Source organism: Helicoverpa armigera, chromosome 29, assembly GCF_030705265.1.
Source record: "Helicoverpa armigera isolate CAAS_96S chromosome 29, ASM3070526v1, whole genome shotgun sequence".
Classification (NCBI taxonomy): domain Eukaryota; kingdom Metazoa; phylum Arthropoda; class Insecta; order Lepidoptera; family Noctuidae; genus Helicoverpa; species Helicoverpa armigera.
Window position 1 is genome coordinate 4,335,548 of NC_087148.1, and position 21,565 is coordinate 4,357,112.

General features: G+C 35.4%; 1 protein-coding gene across 1 annotated transcript in view; it reads right to left on the minus strand.

Annotated features, from left to right (window-relative positions):
• The window catches only part of LOC110382211 (putative fatty acyl-CoA reductase CG8306), a 31,161-nt gene extending 9,607 nt beyond the window's left edge, over positions 1-21,554 (minus strand). The window contains exons 1-3 of the mRNA XM_064042591.1: positions 21,430-21,554; positions 1,445-1,688; positions 661-912 (exon numbers count right to left, since the gene is read on the minus strand). Of these exons, the coding sequence (XP_063898661.1) occupies positions 661-912; positions 1,445-1,642 (450 nt within the window). The 5' untranslated portion in view covers positions 1,643-1,688; positions 21,430-21,554. The remainder of the gene's footprint in view (positions 1-660; positions 913-1,444; positions 1,689-21,429) is intronic.
• Between the last annotated feature and the right edge of the window lie 11 nt (positions 21,555-21,565).

A 21,565-nucleotide genomic window follows, 5' to 3' on the forward strand; every position in this document is an offset into this window, starting at 1 on the left:
CTGGAAATTATTATGGTTTTATTATTGTCATTGAACATCCTTGGCAGTCGTTACGGGTAGTCAGAAGACAGTAAGTCAGACACCAGTCTAACCAAGGGGTATTGGGTTGCCCGGGTAACTGGGTTGAGGAGGTCAGATAGGGCAGTCGCTCCTTGTAAAGCACTGGTACTCGGCTACATCTGGTTAGACTGGAAGGCGATCCCAACTTAGTTGGGAAAAAGGCTCGGAGGATGATGGTTTTATTATTGTAGTACATAATATGTTTAATGTAAATTCATAGATGTGTATCTTGTAAAATTTTTATGAATTTAATATTTTCTGTATGTAATTTTATAAGTTTCCAAGTAATTACGACAGTACTAATGACTGACACTAGGCTGTATATTATATAATTGTTGTCAACTAATTGTTTGTTGTCATTAAAAAAATAACATATTTTGCAAGGTGTAAGGTGAAATGTTTTATTTTTTATCCCTATTCAGATAAGCTATTTTAAAAAATCTGAAGATTTTGACTGTTTGTTTGCTTTAACATGCAAATCACAGGGATATATTATTAAAACAATTTGGAGAATCATTCAGTGTTATATAGCCTATCAATCAATGACTACTTTATGTCCCCAAAAAACTGCTGATGAAATCTATTTGTTCAATAAATTACCTTCAAATCCTTAGCATCTTTACACAGCTCCATAATCCTTCTCGTACCAAGTAAATTAATATTAACAGTCGGCCTCAAACTCTCTTGGAAGTCTAGCGTAGCTGCGGAATGGATGACCACGTTGATATTGTCGATCAACATCTGTCTGTCTGCCGGGCTGAGACCAAGGTTAGCTTCACCGACATCTCCGGAGACGGGGATTAGTTTCTTGAAGATGTCTGTTGAGTGGCTTTCTAGGAGTTTTTCGAAGACCTGAAAAAGTGTTTCTTTTTAAATAACTGTATACTTTGCTGAATGCTGCTATACTTTAGTATAATTGTTACAATTGAGAAGTTAACCTAGGCTAGTTAAGAATAAAATCCTTTATCACATTTATCTGGCAAAGCAGAAAGTATTCTAAAATAATGTCATGTTCATTTGCTTTTTTATTAACAATAAAAGCATTATTTTGCTTAAACAAAGCCGCCCCTAAGACGACCCACTGACCAAAGCATGTCAAAGTTCATAAGGTAAAGTTCACATTTTCATTAACAGTCATAGTTTAATGGAGATAAGTAGGTACACAAATTATAAATTATTTTAGTGGTTTATGATTCTATACTGTCTGCATTTCACAATTTAGGGTTTTTATTTTCTGAATAGTTTTGATTGTCTTCCATTACCTTAGTAATAAATATTGCTGCTTTAACTCATGTTCAAATAGAATCATCATCATCATCAATCATCATCATCATCAATCATCAAACTTGTATACTTTTTATAACATACAGGCGATATAACTTACCGGGTTTTTAGGGAATTCTTCCAGTCTTTCAGAGATCTCCTTGCCTTTCTTAGGCCTCATGAGCAGGTAAATCTTCCCAACATCAGGCATACATCGCAAAATCTTTTCAATAAGACACAAACCAACAAATCCAGTGCCACCGGTAATGAAAAAGTTCTTTCCCGCGTAAAAAGCACGAACTTGCGACTCGTCCGCCATTTTCACGAATTTTCTGCAACTTGCTCCGTTATTTCTGGTTTAAAACCTTTAAAAAAAGAAAAATCGATGTTACTAAAAAAGTTTACAACAAAAAAGTTTTGTTTCAGGTTTCTATTGTGATCTGTCAAAATCTGACACATAGATAATACTTTGACTTTTGCTGTAATTTTTTTTAAGGGTTTGAATCTTTGACTTTTGAGTCATGAACTGCAAGTACCTACTTAAAAAGTAATGCCAAGTTACTGATATTCATTTTCCTAAGCAATTCGTTAATAACGCTGAATCCAATTTATTATGTTTTTGTCGTCTCTACATAATAAAAAAATCAAATATGTATTGTAGGTACACAATATTTACTTAATGAGAAATTGATTAATGTTCGTTCAATAAACAATAGTGTGACTTTTTCATTAATAAATGCATAAAAAATACTTGTTTTTCATTCCCTGTTGTTGTTATGATTAGGTATTTAATTTTTAAAAGTGCAAAATTTTCATGAGAAAGATTGCATCTTTTATTCAAGATAAGATTGTATCTTAAATTCAACAATAAACAAAAAGCCGTTTATGTAATTATCAAAATATTAAAATTAAAATATTTATACATTTTATTTGTGAAGAAAATAATATGGGGAAAAAAATGTAAACATTATAAAAAAAACTACTTATACGAACTACGCACAAAGGAAATACTTAACTATTTCCATTTATAAGGAACTAGAAGAACCGATGTTTTTTCCTGTATTAAGTAGATCTAAGTGAACCGGTATTATTATTATTTATTCGCATTACTGGTTTTAAGGAGTAATTTACTTATAAGACATGGTTTTTTCCAAAGTATCTGAACTTGGCTGGTTTTCAAGGGTGTTTGCAATTGCTCTTTACAAAATTGGTCGCTGAGTCTGACCTATTTTGATGATTTCCCACGTTTAAAAAGATTTAGGTACCAGAGAGGTGCTTCTGTGCTTTGGCGTAAATCTGTCATAAACTGAGTCAAGGACCAATAACCAATAAATTAAAAAAAGACCCTGTGTAAACGACAGGTTTAGTAGTTTCCAAGATATGTAAGTATTGGTATATAAAAAAAAAACTACATGTTCATTGCTCAGTCTTCGTGCGTGGGAGAGAAGTTTTTACAATTCCAGCTATTCTATTTCACAAGCGAATATGCAAAAACCCTGATACCGGGGCTTGCTAAGTACCTACCTAATTAAATTAAGAAGAAGTTTCATCTCTATTTAACAATTATTATTTAAAACTACATAATCAATAATAATTATTAGCCTTTAGGTAGAGCACAGTGTTACTAAAAAGAAGCCATACCTACAATTAAAGTATTTGTGTGTCCTCACATAAATACCTCTGTTACCTTTAATTCTTTTTTGTAAAAAGTTGTAAATAACAAGAAAATAAACAGTAAAAATTTTAAGAAAATAACAACTAAAATGTCCGCTTGCGGGTCACCCTTGAGCATTTACAACGTCAATACCTAATTATAAATTATGTTATCGACTACACAACCTTAAACCAACCTACATTAGTCTAAAAATAGCATTAATTAAGTTTCTTTTCCCTCCAAAAAACTACTAGCCGCACCTGCATAAAAAGTATAAATAAGTTAATAAAAAGTCCTTATTAAATCAGGTTTTGCTAACAAAGTGGTCTATCCAGCCTTTTTAGTAATTAGCAGGAACAAACAGATAAAACAAAAATTTTAAAAAAAGACGGCGAATCTTAATACTATGGGATCTTCGTTTTATTCTTTGGGAACCCTAAAAAGGATTATTTTAATATGTACGTAACAAACAGAACATTCATTCCAGGTAATTTATTTGTACGGATTTTACCACATATTTTGGAAAACTACCTTGAATAAAGCAGCCCTTTGGTCTCAACTTCTCAAGGCAAGCAACACTGTGACGTAAGAACGGACATGACAACTATGACAAGGTCAAAGTCCTAACTTCCGAAGCATATAATATGCAAATATAATATGCGTAAAGCATATCATGCGTACGATACAAAGGTGAATGAATTTATTGATCAATGTACATGTTTGGGTTCAAAGATTCTTATTCTAGAATATGATTCAGTTACGAATTATTTCATAGAAAATATCTTATACCTATTATAAAGAGGACAAAATATATTTGCTTGTTTGTAATGGACTAACTCAAAAGCTAATAGACCGATAAAAAAAATATGGCACAGTTAGAAGGCTACATCATCTGCATGTAACATATGGTATATTTTATCCCGGTGCGTCAGTGATCCCCACGGGACGCGAGTGAAATAGCGGGAAAACGGCTAGTACCTACCTACCTAAGAAATATTATCGCTTAGGTGTGTTAATAATTAAATTGAGATTGGCTTATTAGCATTTAAACTAAAAAATAAACCTTAATCTTGAACGCATCATTTTCTTATTTTGATTTAAAAATATCTGTGGATAACATTTGCCGCCAAAACAAGAAAAAAGAACAGTAAACCATAGAGGTATCTTAGATGTTATAGTATGTAAATTAAATATACCAAAACAGTTTCGCCATTCTATCTATTAATAGATATTGAGATAAACATGTGGTATGAGAAAACGTTGACCCAAACCAAATGGAAAATCATTCTTGTGGGGCGTGAATGAATTAATCATCAATATATCATTTAAGAGTGGCAACACACTGCCCACTTTTAGTCGGCCGATATTTTGTTTGGGCTCAAAAATCAGTAAGAAGATGAATATGGTCATACGCACATTACAAACACCAGGTATTTAGCCGGTATCAGACCGACTGAGAACTTTGATTGGAAACAAGATTTCTTAAAAAAAAAAAAAATGAAAACTATCGCGTCAACTCTCGGCCGACTGTTTAGTCTGCAGTGTGTATATCTGCATGGAATATTTTCAATCGGTTTTTTCCATGTTATGATTGCTTATACCAGCTGATTATAGTTTATGTAATTTCGAGAATATGTAGGCCAATTTGCCAATGCAACGCATCTATGTATAATTTGATGGGCCATTCTTATTGTCTCGTAATTCTTGTATGAGTTTTTAATGCATTAATTTCATAACCATAGACTAATCATCGTTTCGACTTCGACCTACTTGCTTGCTTGTGTTGGTTAATCTATATCTATGATTCGTGGCATTATGATGCGGTTACTTTCAAATGTAGAGTTTAAGTGTAGAAGAAAGTTTATTTTATTAATTTAATTTATGTTTTAATCTTACAAAAGTATATTTTATTTTTAAGTAGCAACGTATTAATTATACTGATGTGATTTCAGAAGTTTTCTAACAAAACTATATGACGTGAGAAAAATACTGTCGAATTGAGTCTCCACTTCTTTAATAAAGTTGATACAACATTGCTCGAGTCGCTGCGTAGAAATAAACTTTAAGGTAAGTTTTGAATGCCACCTTTTGACTGCAACTTTACTGCCAAGTGCACATCATTGCATGAAGTCGACCACTACTGGTTTGTATGTATTTACATAAAACCGTTTTGGATCGAAGCGGCGGCAGCAACTAGCTTTTAAAACGCACCTTTATTAAGTATCACCGTACGAAGTTTATAAAAACTGTTGTAAAAACTACGTACCTAACTATGTTATTATGAAGTATTACTTAATAGTAGGTATTCAAAACCGTAAACACCACTATATGGACTTTGGAACTATTGCATGACCTCGGAATTTGTGCTAAAGATTTTTAAAAGGCATTGGCCGTTCATAGCTTTGAAATAAAATGTAGGCGAAACGGCCTTTAAGAGAATTACGAGGTAACGCCAGTTTAATGACTAAACCACAGATAGGTATTAATAAGTTATTTCATCTTCCGAGCTTTTTCCCAACTATGTCGGGGTCGGCTTCCAGTCTAACGGATGCAGCTGAGTACCGGTGCTTTACAAGGAGCGACTGCCTGTCTGACCTCCTCAACCGTGTTACCCGGGCAACCCAATATCCCTTGGTTAGACTGGTGTCAGACTTAATGGCTTCTGACTACCCGTAACGACTGCCAAGGATGTTCAATGACAGCCGGGAACTACAGTTTAACGTGCCATCCGAAACACAGTCATTGCTGTCCAAGATGTACTTAGTTCAGAGCCAACTTCAGTTAAAGATACGCTAAATAAATTCAAATAAAGCTTTTAAATAATCCTTTTCGAAATTATCGACCATCGAACGACTAGACAAAGGTCAGTCACCCCAGTCTCGGTTCGTATTATGAATACAAGGAAATCCTGCATTACATAAGCTATAGGTCAATGTCCGCAAGTATTCTGAAATCAAACGTTTTGAAACTAAACGGTGTCTGAAGTTGGTTATGCAATTTCCAAAAATAATATTCAGTGATTCATTCTACTTTTATTTCCGTCTGCCTTTTAAAGTGGATTTCTTTAACTTATCTATCCTTTGTTGGCAAATCGGGATTGAATATTGAAATCAGCTCCGTTTAACCGTCTATTCGCAAAACCAGGGTTAAATCTATAATTCTGTATACTAAAATACATATAGTAAAGAAGAAATATGTTTTGTTTTGTTTGTAAAGGCTACGAAAATACTGAACCGATATGAAAAATTGTTTACCTGTTGGAAAGCTACCTACACTCTTCCCGAGTAACATAGGCTATATTTTATCCCGGTACGAGCCGCGAGCAAACGGCTAGTTGACTATAAAAAAAAACAGAGAAGGAATAAGCGTTCATTACTATTCTTGCTCAAGGCGGATTGTTCTATACAAGTTTTAGACATTATTTGGTGACCTCAAAATATTTATAAAAGGCAATCAACCTCACCCAGATATTTTGAATGCTAGATTATCCTTTCTACATGCGTTTTAAGGTCATTACCCTTAAGTGTTATAGATAAATAATATGTAGGTATTTGCATAAGAATTTATATTTTTGGGAGCTTCGGAATGCAAGTTAAAAAGATAGGTCCAAGATGCCACTTGAATATTTTTGTCTTTTGTTATGGGTAATCAGAAGCCGGAACCACAAACTAAGCGGCATTAGGTTGCCTGGGTAACTGGGTCGAGGAAGTCAGATAGGCAGTCGCTCCATGTGGCACACTGGTAATCAGCTCCATATGGTTAGACTGGACCATATTTGGCAAAAGGCTAGGCCGATGACTGGACTCCAATAGTGAGACGATTTAAAGTGAGGTGGTTTTTTATATTAGATTTTTGGAAAAACGCCAGGCAGATGATAAATACCCGTAATGAATACTGTCATAAATAAACAATTTTGATTTCACATTTAAAATACCTAGGTGCATATCTATCTACTTAATATTTATAATGATCATACATAGGGCTGCCATCTCGAATTTTGCCAAACCCGGACAAACATTAAAAAAACCCGGACATTTGGCATAAAAATCGCATTTTTTCCCCAAACGAGTACGATTTTTTTTAAACAATATAATAACTAATTTGTAATCCATTTACTATTAACCTATACTTAAATTCAATGAGGTGCTTCCTTACATGAAAAGTGTCCGGGTAAAACCCGGACACTTCTTGAAACCCCGCTCGGACGGCCCCCGGACGGCCTCCAAACGAGGACAAATCCGGGGAAACCCGGACGGATGGCATCCCTAATCATACATTATAATATCTTCGGTAACGATGGTCATAAATGATTGCGCATACGTTAACTTCAAGTAAACAATAAATCGATGACATACCTACTTTATATCATTGAACGTAAGCCAAGAAGGTTGGTTAAAGACATAGAGGACAAAATGACTATCGGAGATGTCATAACGGAAAGTCTCCTAAGAAAGTAGCGCGACAACATGCGGGTGTTCGAGGGACGAGGAACGTTACTAGCTCCGCCCTTACACGCCTTCTTTGGAACCCGACCATCTCCCGTGCCTTTTTCCCAACTATGTGTTTGGTCGGCTTCCAGTCTAATGGGATACAGCTGAGTAACCCGACAATTTAGGTGTATAAAATCAAAAATCGTTGAAGAACAAAAACGCTGCGTTAGTTCACTCGTAACTGATTATTTTGGTCTTGCCGGTCGTACCTAGGTATTTGACCTACAAGAAAGCACCTGACCTACCTGCCTTACGGCATCTCCACTCATCTTGTACTCCGTGGTAGAGCATAGACAAGACATCTCATAACCTTCAATCTTTGTAAATGCTTTACAAACATTACGACAAAGTAAATAAGTAGAATACACATCGTCCATAACTTGTTTGCCTCAAAAGTCAATAATTTGAGTGTTGACTTGTCTTTTTAGGGGTAAATATAGATCTTGTCAAAAAGTGCCTCCTTTAAAGTCAACTATTTGATCGATGCCTTGCACAAGCGCAGTACTATTTTGTAGATTCTTTTTGACTAGTGTGAAGTCAATAGTGACTTCCCAAAAAGAAGGAGGTTCACAATTTGAATGATTGCGTTTTTTGGAACTAAGTATACTTAAAATGTCTTACTGCCACACTCAGAGTCAGTTAATGGTTACTTAAGTGGTTCCTTAGTATAGATTTAAAAAAGCTCACTCTCAGAGACACTTAATGATCCGTTACCATCCCTTAATGACAATTAAAGTTAAGTAGACCAAAACCTTTACTTAACTTTTTAATGATTGATTTTGACATTTATGTTTAAGGTTATAAAAGTAAATAAAATATTTTTAAAAGTCTCAGGAATAGAAGTGTTTTAACAATAAAGTAAAGATGAGTGATTTGCTCGACTTTATTGATTTTGTAGACTATACCAGAAGGTTTAGAGTAGTGGGGCCAAATAAGAAGCCCAGGAGGAGTAACATTAGAAGTCTATAGGAATATAAAAGGGTATTTTTCTATCAATGTTCATTGTTCAAGCAGTCACTGGGACAAACTTGGAATTTTATGATCTAGTAGCCCGGTGGCCTGGCAGTACCCATGATAGTTTTATTTATAACAGCAGTGCAAGTAAACAAAGACTGATACTGGTGTGTTAAAAGGGATAATTTTAGGGGACAGCGAGTATGCAGTTAGCAATGATATGAATAGCTACTGACACCGTTTTATCACCAAATTCAACTGCACAAGAAAACTACAACAGAAGCCAAATCAAATATAATGTGGAATACTGTGGAAAGATGCTTTGGCATTTGGAAAAGAAGGTTTCCTTGTCTCCAACTTGGCATGGGCATAGATGGATACAGTTGTGGCTTTTATTATGTGCTTGTGCGACATTGCATAATATTTCTTTACAGGTTGATGATTTGGTTCCAATGAACTGGGAATCTCTTCATATTGAGAATGATGATGTTGTCCTGATGAGTGAAAGGCGTGAAAGCACAACTAACAGCAATGGATTTTGGTGCGACAATCTATAGTTGATAGGTTTTTCTCATAATTTAATTTTTAATAAATAAAAATCCATAAAATAAGACGAATACTTTTTTAATTGTTGAACAATTATGTAGTACAAAGTTTATTTGACTGCCTTGTTGGTCTAGTGGTCGCAAGCGCGGCTGCTGTGCTCGAGGTCTCTCGAGGGTTTTCTTAAACTTTCACAAAGCAGCCCGTAGTCTGGAAGTTGGTGATTGATTCCTGATTGAACTCCTGTGTTATACTATCCCATGCTGCTTGTTTCTTGGCGACTGACTTGCCATCTGTTATTTAACAAAGCTTTTTCGTCCGCCGTGAAATTAGCCACACGTTTGCATGGGGCTCTTGTTCCTGAAGACTCCTAAAATGAAACAAGCACAAGTTAAATTCTTCAAATACATATGTGCAGCTACTAATGTACATAGAAACGAAACTTACCATGATAATATGTTAAGATAAAGCTATTTATTTCAGAGCTTATCACACTTTTCCACACACTTTTCTTTCCTGACCGTTAACTCAACAAGAATTTTAAACATAACCTTGACACTGACAGTACAATATTGACAGTGATACCAGAAAAAAGTTTCCATATACTTTATATCATTTAAAAACCATGCCGAAATTAACAAATTCTTATTTCTATTGTTGATACACAAGGTTTTAATGTATTTAAATAACAGTTTTTGCTACTTAATAATTTCACATTTTAAGGTGCGGCTACACCTTTCGTTTATTAACCCCCGACGCAAAAACGACGGGGTGTTATAAGTTTGACGTGTCTGTGTGTGTGTGTGTGTGTGTGTGTGTGTGTGTGTGTGTGTGTATGTGGCATCGTAGCTCCCAAACGGATGATCCGATTGTAATGCGGTTTTTTTTGTTTAAAAGGTATGTCAGTCGGGAGTGTTCTTAGCTATGTTTGGTGGAAATCGGTTCAGGTCTTCAAGGTCATCAGCTCGTTTGCTAGATGTCATAGGAATGTTACACGCTCAGTTTACTTGCAAGTATATGTGGGATCTGAAATTTGAAACACTAATGTCTTTTGGAACCACTGAGCTGGTCTGCTGTTAGGGCACGAAGGTAGGAGACGTAACCCTGAACTGCCTTTTAGTAAACCCATCGAGTTTGGGCTCGTTGAATTTGTCTTGACGAGTTCTCTTCATGTTTCTGATTGACGAGATCCTAATGCTGCAAATGGGATGTGGCGGATGAAACCCTGGAATGCCGGAATGAAACGGATAAACCGATTTATATTTTTGCTGAAAATCTTAAGATAGAATAAATTAAATAAAAGAAGGAAAAATTAAGGAGCTCCTTTAAAAAGCATGAAATAAAATTAAATTATAAATTTAAAAAAACCCCCGACCCAAAAAAAGTATGCAATAATTATGACAAAAGGTTAAAAACGCTAAACCCTACAAAAAGCAAAAAATAACTTTTAACACTACGTAAACTAAATTTTGACGTGTCGGGGGACCGCTTTTTACCTTCATAAATACTTACATAAATCAAATGATACCTACCTAATTACAACATTCGTTTAAAAAAAAACACGTATCTAAAGTAATGAATTAGAGCGGTCCCCCGACACGACAAAATTTAGTTTACGTAGTGTTAAAAGTTATTTTTTGCTTTTTGTAGGGTTTAGCGTTTTTAACCTTTTGTCATAATTATTGCATACTTTTTTTGGGTCGGGGGTTTTTTTAAATTTATAATTTAATTTTATCGATAAGCATTATCAAAGACAATTTGACGATACTCTGCCCTACGGATACTTAAAGCTGTCATTAACTAATGAAAACTTAAATTTCGTCTCTGGGATGTATCGTTCATTAACAGATTTAATGATAATTAGTTAAGGACTCGTTAGGACTAATTTAAGTATCCATTATGAGTGTGGCAGTTATAGATAATCTTGACAGTTAACAAAAAGACAATGGTTTTACTAAGTACCTAAACCATTCTTACTTTAAAACACCAAATTATTATTATTTTTACCTATATCAACTAAATTATCAATTCATAAAAATTAATTATGTAGATAGGTACATATCTTCGTACCTAGCTGAATGACGAATCAAAATTACCAATAAATTAGAAATATTTATCCTCAACACTTTCGGAATCCGGGTCGATCAAAACTCAATGTTAAAGGTGAAAGTCCAATTTGACTAAAGTCTAATGGACTAAAAACGCATCAAAATCGTGACCGCTCGCTAAAAGTCGTACAGAGGCCCGATCCTGCTAAGTTAATAATGTCAACATTGTATAGAAATTGAAACGCAATAGCAGCTTTAACCTTTGCGGGCATTCTGCTACTAATATAAGACCAATCGTATTCCAACGACATTCGATTGGTTTGCGATTGGTCTGCCATTTTTGTGATTTTGGTCTCTATACGGTAGTCTCTACAATCATATTAAAATCGTAAATCATTTGCATACAAAATAATTAGTTAAAATGACAGAAAAGGATAAAAACGTTTATTTAAAAGAAATATAGCGGAATGCCACATACTCTTCAATCGTAATTGAGTCGTGATTGGATCTCAGTCGGATGTGAATAGTATGTCGCTTAAGTAAAATTAGCAGAATCGTGCTCCGGGTCGATCGATGAAAGGTCAAAATTTACTTCCCACGGTCAGCCGGTAGATGGGTGATCACTGATCAATGTAAATTACCTTTTAATTTCGTGCCGTCATTTTTAGAAAATCTACTGGGTCGATTTCAAAAAATATTTTACCTTGAGGATACTTAGTTCATTTTCCCCGAGTAGCATATAGGTAAGTTATTTTATGTATTTTCAATAAAGTTGACGTAGGTACCTAACTACTCTGAACCAAGGTCTCAAAAATATCTAGGTATGAGAAAAGACTGGATTTTAAAGGTCTGATAAGTTGTTTAACAGAAGCCGTTAGGTAGATTTGGGATATATCTGACACTATGGCTTGTTAGGTGATTAAACCTGCACAATTCTATACTTAATACTTAACGCCTCTAAAGGACAATGGGCAGATTGGTATACCCCACCAATAGCAATGTCATATATATCATTGGATAGGCCTTTTTATGTAGAACAATATTTACTATGACAGCTTTGCTGAAATGTTTGTCCGTTCTGAGATATAGATCAAAAACTGTGCAAAAGTTAGAACTAAGTAATCTATTGATAACTCAAGTTTTTAAAGGAAAATCTAAGAACTACTAAGTGTAAGTCTTGTATGAAAGAAAATCAGATTACAGTATTGATTAGCATCAGTTTTAAGATTGTTTGTTATCTATATCTCAGAACGGACAAACAATAGAACAAAGCTGTCATAGTAAATGTTGTTCCAGTTAAAAAGACCTATCCAATGATATGTATGACTTTCCTATTGGTGCGGTTTCTCACTACGAACAACATCCAGTTGGTACAATAAAAGGTTGAAATGCTACATAATAGTAACAATTATGGATCCTAACGGGCACAGTAGTACTTACAAGACTTAAAGTTATTAGTACTTAGATTTTCCTTTAAAAACTTGAGGTATCAATAGATTACTTAGTTCTAACTTTTGCACAGTTTTTGATCTATATCTCAGAACGGACAAACATTTCAGCAAAGCTGTCATAGTAAATATTGTTCTACATAAAAAGGCCTATCCAATGATATATATGACATTCCTATTGGTGGGGTATACCAGGTCCCATATATTTGTGCCCATTGTCCTTTGGATTGTAACTGTCCAATCTGTAACGTTTGAGGATCAAAATTTTCTACTAACACCTAACTTCACACTCGCAAAGTAATTCTGCATATACTCTACCTTTCGTAAGTTTAGTTCGTAAAGTCAGATCAAATTCGGATAAGCAATAATTGCTTGAATTAGAATGTAAAACAACGTCCATTAACTCATTGGGGCAAGAACTTTCGACATTATTTTCTAAGCAATAAGGTCGAATATTAGTCAAGAAGAAACAGTCTAAAGTGCACACGGAAATGACCATTATGTATATTACATACATCTATCATAATTTTATACTTTCATTTCACACAATCCATTATTTAAAGTGCCAAAAAATAAATAGTCAAAAGATTTATATTGTCTGAATGCTTTTTATTGCATTTATTTTACAAAGCAATATAATGTATGTAGCACCTACGTAACATGATGATATCCTCAAGGAGACATATTATAGTGCACAAGCATTTGCGCAAACACACACAGGTGCACTCACTATTCCTTGACTCTCATATCCCGATGGGACGACAATCCGACACCAAGGAGAGAGATCAGGCGCAGTACCTAAATTAACGTGCTCTCCGATGCACGGGTGTATCAATCACTAACTTCCAGGCTCCGGGCTGCTTTGTGAAAGTCTTCTAAAACCCACAAAGCGATTTCGGCCCGAATCGGGAACTGAATAGAAGACCTCGTTTACAGCAGTCTCGGTTTGAGACTACTAGACTAACGAGGCAGTTTCCACTAAGTCATCATCTCCCGCCGAGCCTTTTCCCAACTATGTTCTTTCCTAACTGGGTGTAGCTGAGTACCAGTGTTTTACAAGGAGCGACTGCCCTATCTGACCTCCTCAACCCAGTTACCCGGGCAATTCAATACCCCTTGTGTAGACTGGTGTCAGACTTACTGGTAGTTTCTACTACAATAATGTATAATGATATACATTTATGTAGATGCATTTTTTTCTTTTTCCATTCTACATATATTAAAAGTGCAGTTTTTTTTTTATTGTGAAAGTGAATCTGGTCGTACAACTTTTGCATCAACGTTCACTTTTTGAATTGTCATGTAACTATAGAATTTATAATTTCTTATTATTTGCATAGAACTTTTACTGCCTCTAGAATGCAGTTTTTTTTTCAATCCTACTAGTTTGTATATCTATGAATGTTTTTTTCGCCTTCACGCTAAAACGAGTGAATGAATTTTGATAAAACTTGGCAGTAATGAAACCTATATCAGAATAAGATAATGGCTACTTTTCCCCAGGTAGCTATTTAGGGACGCGGGTGAAACTGCCAGAAACATTTAGTTTTACTGAAACATCAGCATTTTTCAAACCTTATAATATAATTAACAAAAAATAACCCCGAAACAAACCTATGTCATGCATAAAATGTTTATTTTTAGAATTACAAACTTGAATATGTTATAAATTACTGAAAAACTATATTTACAAACTTAAACTACTTTACTAAATAAAAATACTATATACAATAATGAATGCAAACCCCCGAAACATGTATCTTTCACCACATACTAAGTGGTTATTCTGAGAAATGGCGAAATAAACTTCCCAGCTACACAATTGTCTATTTGCACACTTTTGCAGTACCATATTTATGCAAAACAAATGACTACAACAAGCATTAATGTTTTGTTTCTTAATTAAAGATACATGCTTTGATAAGTTATCTAATTTGTAATATTTCTTACGTATTTGTAACCAGCTTCTGTCAGCGGTTTTACTCGTGTTCCGTGGAAACTTTTGCGCGCATCTGGGTAAAAAGTAGCCTATGATCTTTCTTGATCTTAATATGAGATATCTAAAACTGAAATATGCTTTCTATTTAGACCAATGATTTCTGAAATTAGAGCTACCAAACAAATCAACTCTTCAGCTTTATACTTAATACCTACTTTCACCCGCGTTTTCATCCCCGTCCCGAGGGAAGTACTTTCCCACACATGGACAAAAAGAACCCTATTACTGTTACAGCCTTTGTATCGTCCCACTGCTGGGCTGCGGCCTCCTCTCACACGGAGAAGGATTGAGCAATAATCACCACGCTTGCTCAATGCGGTCGGTGATTTCAGACTTAATAGACCCAGGTTTCTTCAAGATGTTTTCCTTCACCAAACCCAAAAGAACCCTATGTATACCCTCATTTATATGCTACATGACCTGAATGCTAAGTTTAATCAAAATCCAACCAGAAGTTACAAATAAACTTTCGTATTTATAATATCAGCACGCTTTATTAGCATATAGACAATGTAGGTAAATGTTCAAGATATTTGCATTAAAATCTAGTCTTTTTGAATGTTAGGTACCTAATGAAAGAGAAAAGAGTATGAATGTCAATGCATTTTGCATAGCTGTTGGAAAACTAGAAAGCGTGGTTCGTGGTTGCCACTGTTACCAGTTTATGTAATAACTGGGTAAGTAATATAATGTCTGGTTTGATGGTTCTTTAATAGTCATGTGTTTGTGCTTTCAAAATTGTAAGCAAGTGCTGGGGTAATGGATTTTCTTTTTTTTTTGTTTGTAAGTTACGCAAATGTTTTGTTTTAAGTCTATTTAGTTGAAGAGTTTGTTTGTTGGTTTGTATGCTTGAATACGCTCATCTGAAGTACTTTTTTTGATGGGAAATCATTAAATGACTCCTCCCGCTGTCTTGTGGCAGCAGCGTGAAGGAGTGTCTAAGGTACCTATTAGCAACTGGTCTGATTTGAAAAATTCTTTCAGTTTCAGGTAGTCTATTTATCAAGGAAGACTTTGGGCTACCTACTTTTTGTTCGGGTTCGGGCCGGATTTTTCCCGGGACGCGGGTGGAACCGCGGGAAAACCTCTAGTGTGTAAATAAAAAAAATAAAAGTCGTAGTGGCTTAGTGGTTATGAGGGTTCGATTCCATGTCAGAACCAATATAACTTCTAAGTTATTTATTAGACACCTAAAGACTGCGTAAATGTGAAGGAAAACATTGTTGAGGAAACCTGGACTTGAACGTCTGAAATCGCCAATCCGCTAGTGACCGCTTATTTCTTCTCTACATAAGAGTAAGTCTGTGCTCTACAGTGAGATGTTAAAAAGCCTGCTGATGATGAAATACGTCACTTTGACGCAAGTTCTGTTTACCTCCAACAAACAACATGCTTAAGAATTGCATGGCCATTTGTAAAACAGGAAAATCAAGTAAATTGCCTACCTTTGCTGTAGAAACGTCATTATCATAGTAACTATGGTTACGATGACAATATTCCATCTGGTTATTTGCTTACTAGATATAGACTTTTAACATTATGGTGCGTCTACACGGTGCATGTAGCTGGAGCAAGTTATAGTTATCGGCACGAATCTTGAGCTCTAACCCACATCTGCGCAGAAGTGATTTGTGAGCAAAGAACCAATCCTGAGTGACGGCTATGACGCGATGTACTGCGGGCCAATCACCGCTTTAGCCCGCCCCCGCGCCTCACTTCATACCACAAAAGGGACCCAATAAATTACTTCTGCGCAGGTGAAGGTCAGAGCTCAAGATTCGTGCCGATAACTATAGCTGGAGCAAGTTAGCATGCGCAAGTGACAAGAGCACGCAGGTGGGTATTTTGCTTTGGTACATGCGCGAGTCGCTGGACCCGCACGTTTTTTAAATGCATGTAACCTGCGCATGTGCCTCAACATGCGCAAGCTACTTGCACCGTGTAAATGCAACTTTAAGATCATATAAGTTCCCCTGCCCAACAGGGCCAAGTCCCGCCGGGGCTGCGGGATTATTCGAAAGAGTTACCGCGGCCCTGGTACATAAAAGGCCTACTACGGAACACTACGGTTTTTAGTCAGTAAGAGTCTGACACTCCCTCACCGCTGCTAACCCACAGCGGGAGGGGTCATTTGATGATTTTTTGCGTCGTTAAAAAAAGGGTTTAAGATGAATATAGGTATATTTACATAACCTTCTTCATAAATCCCTCTATTTTTAACCCCCGACGCAAAAACGACGGGGTGTTATAAGTTTGACGTGTCTGTGTGTGTGTGTGTGTGTGTGTGTGTGTATGTGGCATCGTAGCTCCCAAACGGATGATCCGATTGTGATGCGGTTTTTTTTGTTTAAAAGGTATGTCAGTCGGGAGTGTTCTTAGCTATGTTTGGTGGAAATCGGTTCAGGTCTTCAAGGTCATCAGCTCGTTTGCTAGATGTGATAGGAATGTTACACGCTCAGTTTACTTGCAAGTATATGTGGGATCTGAAATTTGAAACACTAATGTCTTTTGGAACCGCTGAGCTGGTCTGCTGTTAAGGCACGAAGGTAGGAGACGTAACCCTGAACTGCCTTTTAGTAAACCCATCGAGTTTGGGCTCGTTGAATTTGTCTTGACGAGTTCTCTTCATGTTTCTGATTGACGAGAACCTGATGCTGGAAATGGGATGTGGCGGATGAAACCCCGAAATGCCGGAATGAAACGGATAAACCGATTTATATTTTTGCTGAAAATCTAGAATGTCCAAAGGTTAATCTTTATTGTTTCTCATTCTGTGCAATTCTCCCAGTGCCAGTTTGTCATGAGGATTGTTAAACAGCTTCCTTTGGCCGAGATCGCATATAGCGACCCCATCTTAAGATAAAATAAATTAAATGAAAGAAGGAAAAATTAAGGAGCTCCTTTAAAAAGCATGAAATAAAATTAAATTATAAATTTAAAAAAACCCCCGACCCAAAAAAGTACGCAATAATTATGACAAAAGGTTAAAAACTAAACCCTATAAAAACAAAAATAACTTTTAACACTACGTAAACTAAATTTTGACGTGTCGGGGGACCGCTTTTTACCTTCATAAATACTTACATAAATCAAATGATACCTACCTAATTACAACATTCGTATTAAAAAAAAACACGTATCTAAAGTAATGAATTAGAGCGGTCCCCCGACACGACAAAATTTAGTTTACGTAGTGTTAAAAGTTATTTTTTTGTTTTTTATAGGGTTTAGCGTTTTTAACCTTTTGTCATAATTATTGCGTACTTTTTTGGGTCGGGGGTTTTTTTAAATTTATAATTTAATTTTTTTAGTTAGAATCAGTAAAAACTGCTCAAAAATCCGCATCAGTAGTTTTTATTACTATCGCGAACAGATAGACAGATGCGGAAGACTTTGCTCCTATAATATACCTAATACAATTACTTTATGTAGTAATGCAGTTTTTTGTTCGCGACTTGCGTCATACATTTATGTAGGTACTGTGGTCGTAAATGTTTAAAGACGTGAAAATCACTAAATTTTTTCCTCTGCGAATAGGTACGATGACTTGTACGTGATTCTCATCTTAGATAGTGATATTATAAAGCTGAAGGGCCTTACTACAAAAACTTTAAACCCTGTCTTACACTTGTCTAATAAAATTTTGGCTGCAAAATGAACCATATGTCAACGTCATAATTTGACATTTTTTTAGACAAGGCATAAACTGACGTTTAAAAGTTTTTGTGGTAAGACGGGAAGAGTTTTTTTTCTTTGCTTGCTTGAAAATGATAATCTCAGTAACAGTAATAATGGAAATTCTGGGACCGATTAGAATTGAGAAGTTCTATGAGGCTAGATAGCCCATTTATCGAGGCAGGATATAAGCAACACTGTTACTCAGATGCATCCAGCTAGACTGGAAGCCGACCCCAACATAGCTGGGAAAAGGCTCGGGAGATAATGATGATGATATGAGCTACATTCTATCCAGGTTCGTAGAATAGTTTCTAGCTACTATGAAAGCTACACTATCCCCGATAAGCATAGGCTACATTAAAATGATGTCCATTGAGTTTCTTGCCAGTTCTACTTCATAACTGCAAGAAACAGCTAGGTAATTAGTAGTCTATGGTTTTAAAGTGTGGCAAGATCATAAGGAACGGCCACCATATTTACCTACAAAGTAGATAAAAACTATTTAGTATTCTGTGACCATATAACATACCTCTATTATTATTAAAATGTAGATCCGCCCATTTTGTAAAGCAGGTTTTGCAAATTATGTATCAGTGCAAAATGATGGTCATGTTTTCTTAAAGCTAGAGATTATTTTATTATATTTTTGTCATATCACAGCCAAGCCTTTTCCCAACGATGTTGGGGTCGGCTTCCAATCTATCCAGACGCAGCTGAGTACCTACCAGTGTTTTACAAGGAGCGGCTGCCCTATCTGACCTCCACAACCCAGTTACGGCAGTTACCCGGGCAACCCAATACCCCTTGGTAAGACAGACTTGCTGGCTTCTCCGTAGGTAACGACCGTAACGACTGCCAAAGATGTTCAATTTTAATTTGTTCAACATTTTATTTTTGTCACAGAATACCTACTTAAGTTTAGGTACGTTTTTACTATTTTTCACGAACCTTCTAAAAAAAGATTTAAGTATTGTTTTGAAGGCCAAGATATTTTAATTTCCATGCATAAAGTAATAAAACAATCAATGTTTTTTTTCTCACGGCGACCATGGCGGTAAGCCCTTATAATTGTCATGTTTACCATAAAACGCCATGGTCGTTCCGTTGTGACGAGCCGCCATATTGGAAATACTTTCACGTAGTTTAACTGTTCATTGAAGCAATTGCTTTTAGTTTTAACGCTGTTTTGTTCTAACTGGGATTGTTAAGATTTAGTTACTTAAATAAGATTGTAACTAAGTATCGCGAAAATATGTTCGGTTGTTACCAGTCATCATCATTTGCCTAGCCTTTGCCCAGCTATATTGCGGTCGGCTTCCAGTCTCACCGAATGCGATGCTGAGTTTTACATGGAGCGACTTTATATCTGACTTCCTTAAGCCAGTTGTCCAGGCAACCCGATTAAATATACCTTAGTAAAATAAGATCGGTTGCAAGACTCTCGCGGCCAACTACCTGTACCTACTGTGCGACTTCGAAAGAGGTGCAAATGACAATCGGGTCCTACCATAAAGTTCAAGTTAATGATGATCATAGACTGTTTTATTGGGCTGCGTCAAACTTTGTACCCATTCAATTTGAGCATTCATTCATCAACCACTAATGTAATATTCGAGGTGAATGTTCACCTAAACTAGTATAAGTAATGAGGAAACATTTTTTTATCTGTACCTACCCAGTAGTTTCCACATGACGCAGGCGAAACCGCGGGAAATCAGCTAGTCAATCCAAAAAATACAGGGAAAACTAAGTATTAAAAATATTAATTTACAGCGAATTTCAACCACTGAGCAGTTACTACTATGTCGAATTTCCCAGAAAAAAAAACACGTTTGACGTCAGAAGTTTTTTAAATAACTGGGAGTACCTATCCAAATTAATTGAATTAGGTAGGTAGGTGAAATGCATAACTAATCTAAAATAATTTAATTAAGTTAAAGAGTTTGTTTTCCTTGCCCAAACGCGTTAATCTCACGTCCGATTTTGAAAGTTTATCTAGAGTGCTATTTATATTTTTTAGCCCATTTATCCCATTTATCTAGAGTGGCTAGAGGCTATTTTTTTCCGGGTGCGCGAAGTAGTGACCTCGGGACGCAGTTGAAATAGACTGTATGTGAAATAATATGAAGAGCAATTACATTTTTAGTACTTAAACATTTTTTTGACGTCATAAACACATAGGTATAAGTTTGCATAAAATTAATAAGTTTATAGTTAACTCAGTTTACGTAAAATTACCATACCGATGCAAATACGCATACTTGCCTTGCAGGTGCTTGATTATTTATTTGTTATTTACATATACATATGTATAAAGATATTGCCCACCTTAATTTGCATAAAAATATAACTTCAGTAATAAAAAATACTTGAACAATTAAATGTGCCAGTAAAGTATCAATTATCCTAATTGGAAACAATTGGCGGTTATAGGTAATTACATTATTATGTGGCAAAAAAATATAGGTACTCATATGACGGTTTTTGTGAAAAGGTTTCTGTCTTTAAAGCTTTATTAGACCCTTCTTCTTATACCGACACAGTTACAGCCTTTTCCCAACTATGTTGGGGTCGGCTTCCAGTCTCACCAGATGCAGTTGACTACCAGTTAGACCATATTTTGGAAATGTGTAGTAAATACTACACACTTTTGCACTTAGGTACTTATCTTTTCTTCTTCATCAATTCATTTCATTCAATAATATTTTTCTAAAAGTTATGAAATTTAAATAAATAACTGTGAATCTAGGATATATAAGAGAAACAATTTGCCTTAATGGGAAATCAAACCTAAGACTGAGAGCCTATAAGAAACAAACGTAGGAATTTTATTTAAATATTTTTTGATATTTACATAATTATGATTTGAAAATAATTTAAATAAATTGCAAAAATATTTAAATTTCAGAAACGTCATTTAGGCTTAAACAGCATTTTTTCCAAAAACAACATTAAACATTACAAGCATTATAAAAAAAATATATATATATTTTGCCATGCTAGCATAAAAACACGTACTTAGGTACTAGAGCTAGAATTTCGAAATAAACCACGGTACCAAGAAACGTCAAATTCCTATCTTTCAAAACCATGGATAGATTGAGACTTTGAGAGCGACCCTAAGTAGCTACAGTTTACTACCGTAAGATAGAATCTTATACATGCACTAATTTACTTTTTACAGTTCATAAAACAATATGACTTTTCATACAAAAAAATATTATAAAATCAAGTTAGAATTAAGCAATAAAATCTACTATAAAAAATAAGTATTAAAACCATAGACACTTACCGGTGTAAATAGGTTTAAAGTCCAAATAGTTTTCACATAAAATAAATTGTCTGTGGTGCACGTGCGCGCTTGGCCGATGCGCAAGAGTTACTGAGTTAACATCTGTGAGTTTCACCGCGTTTTGGGGTTCCGTAAG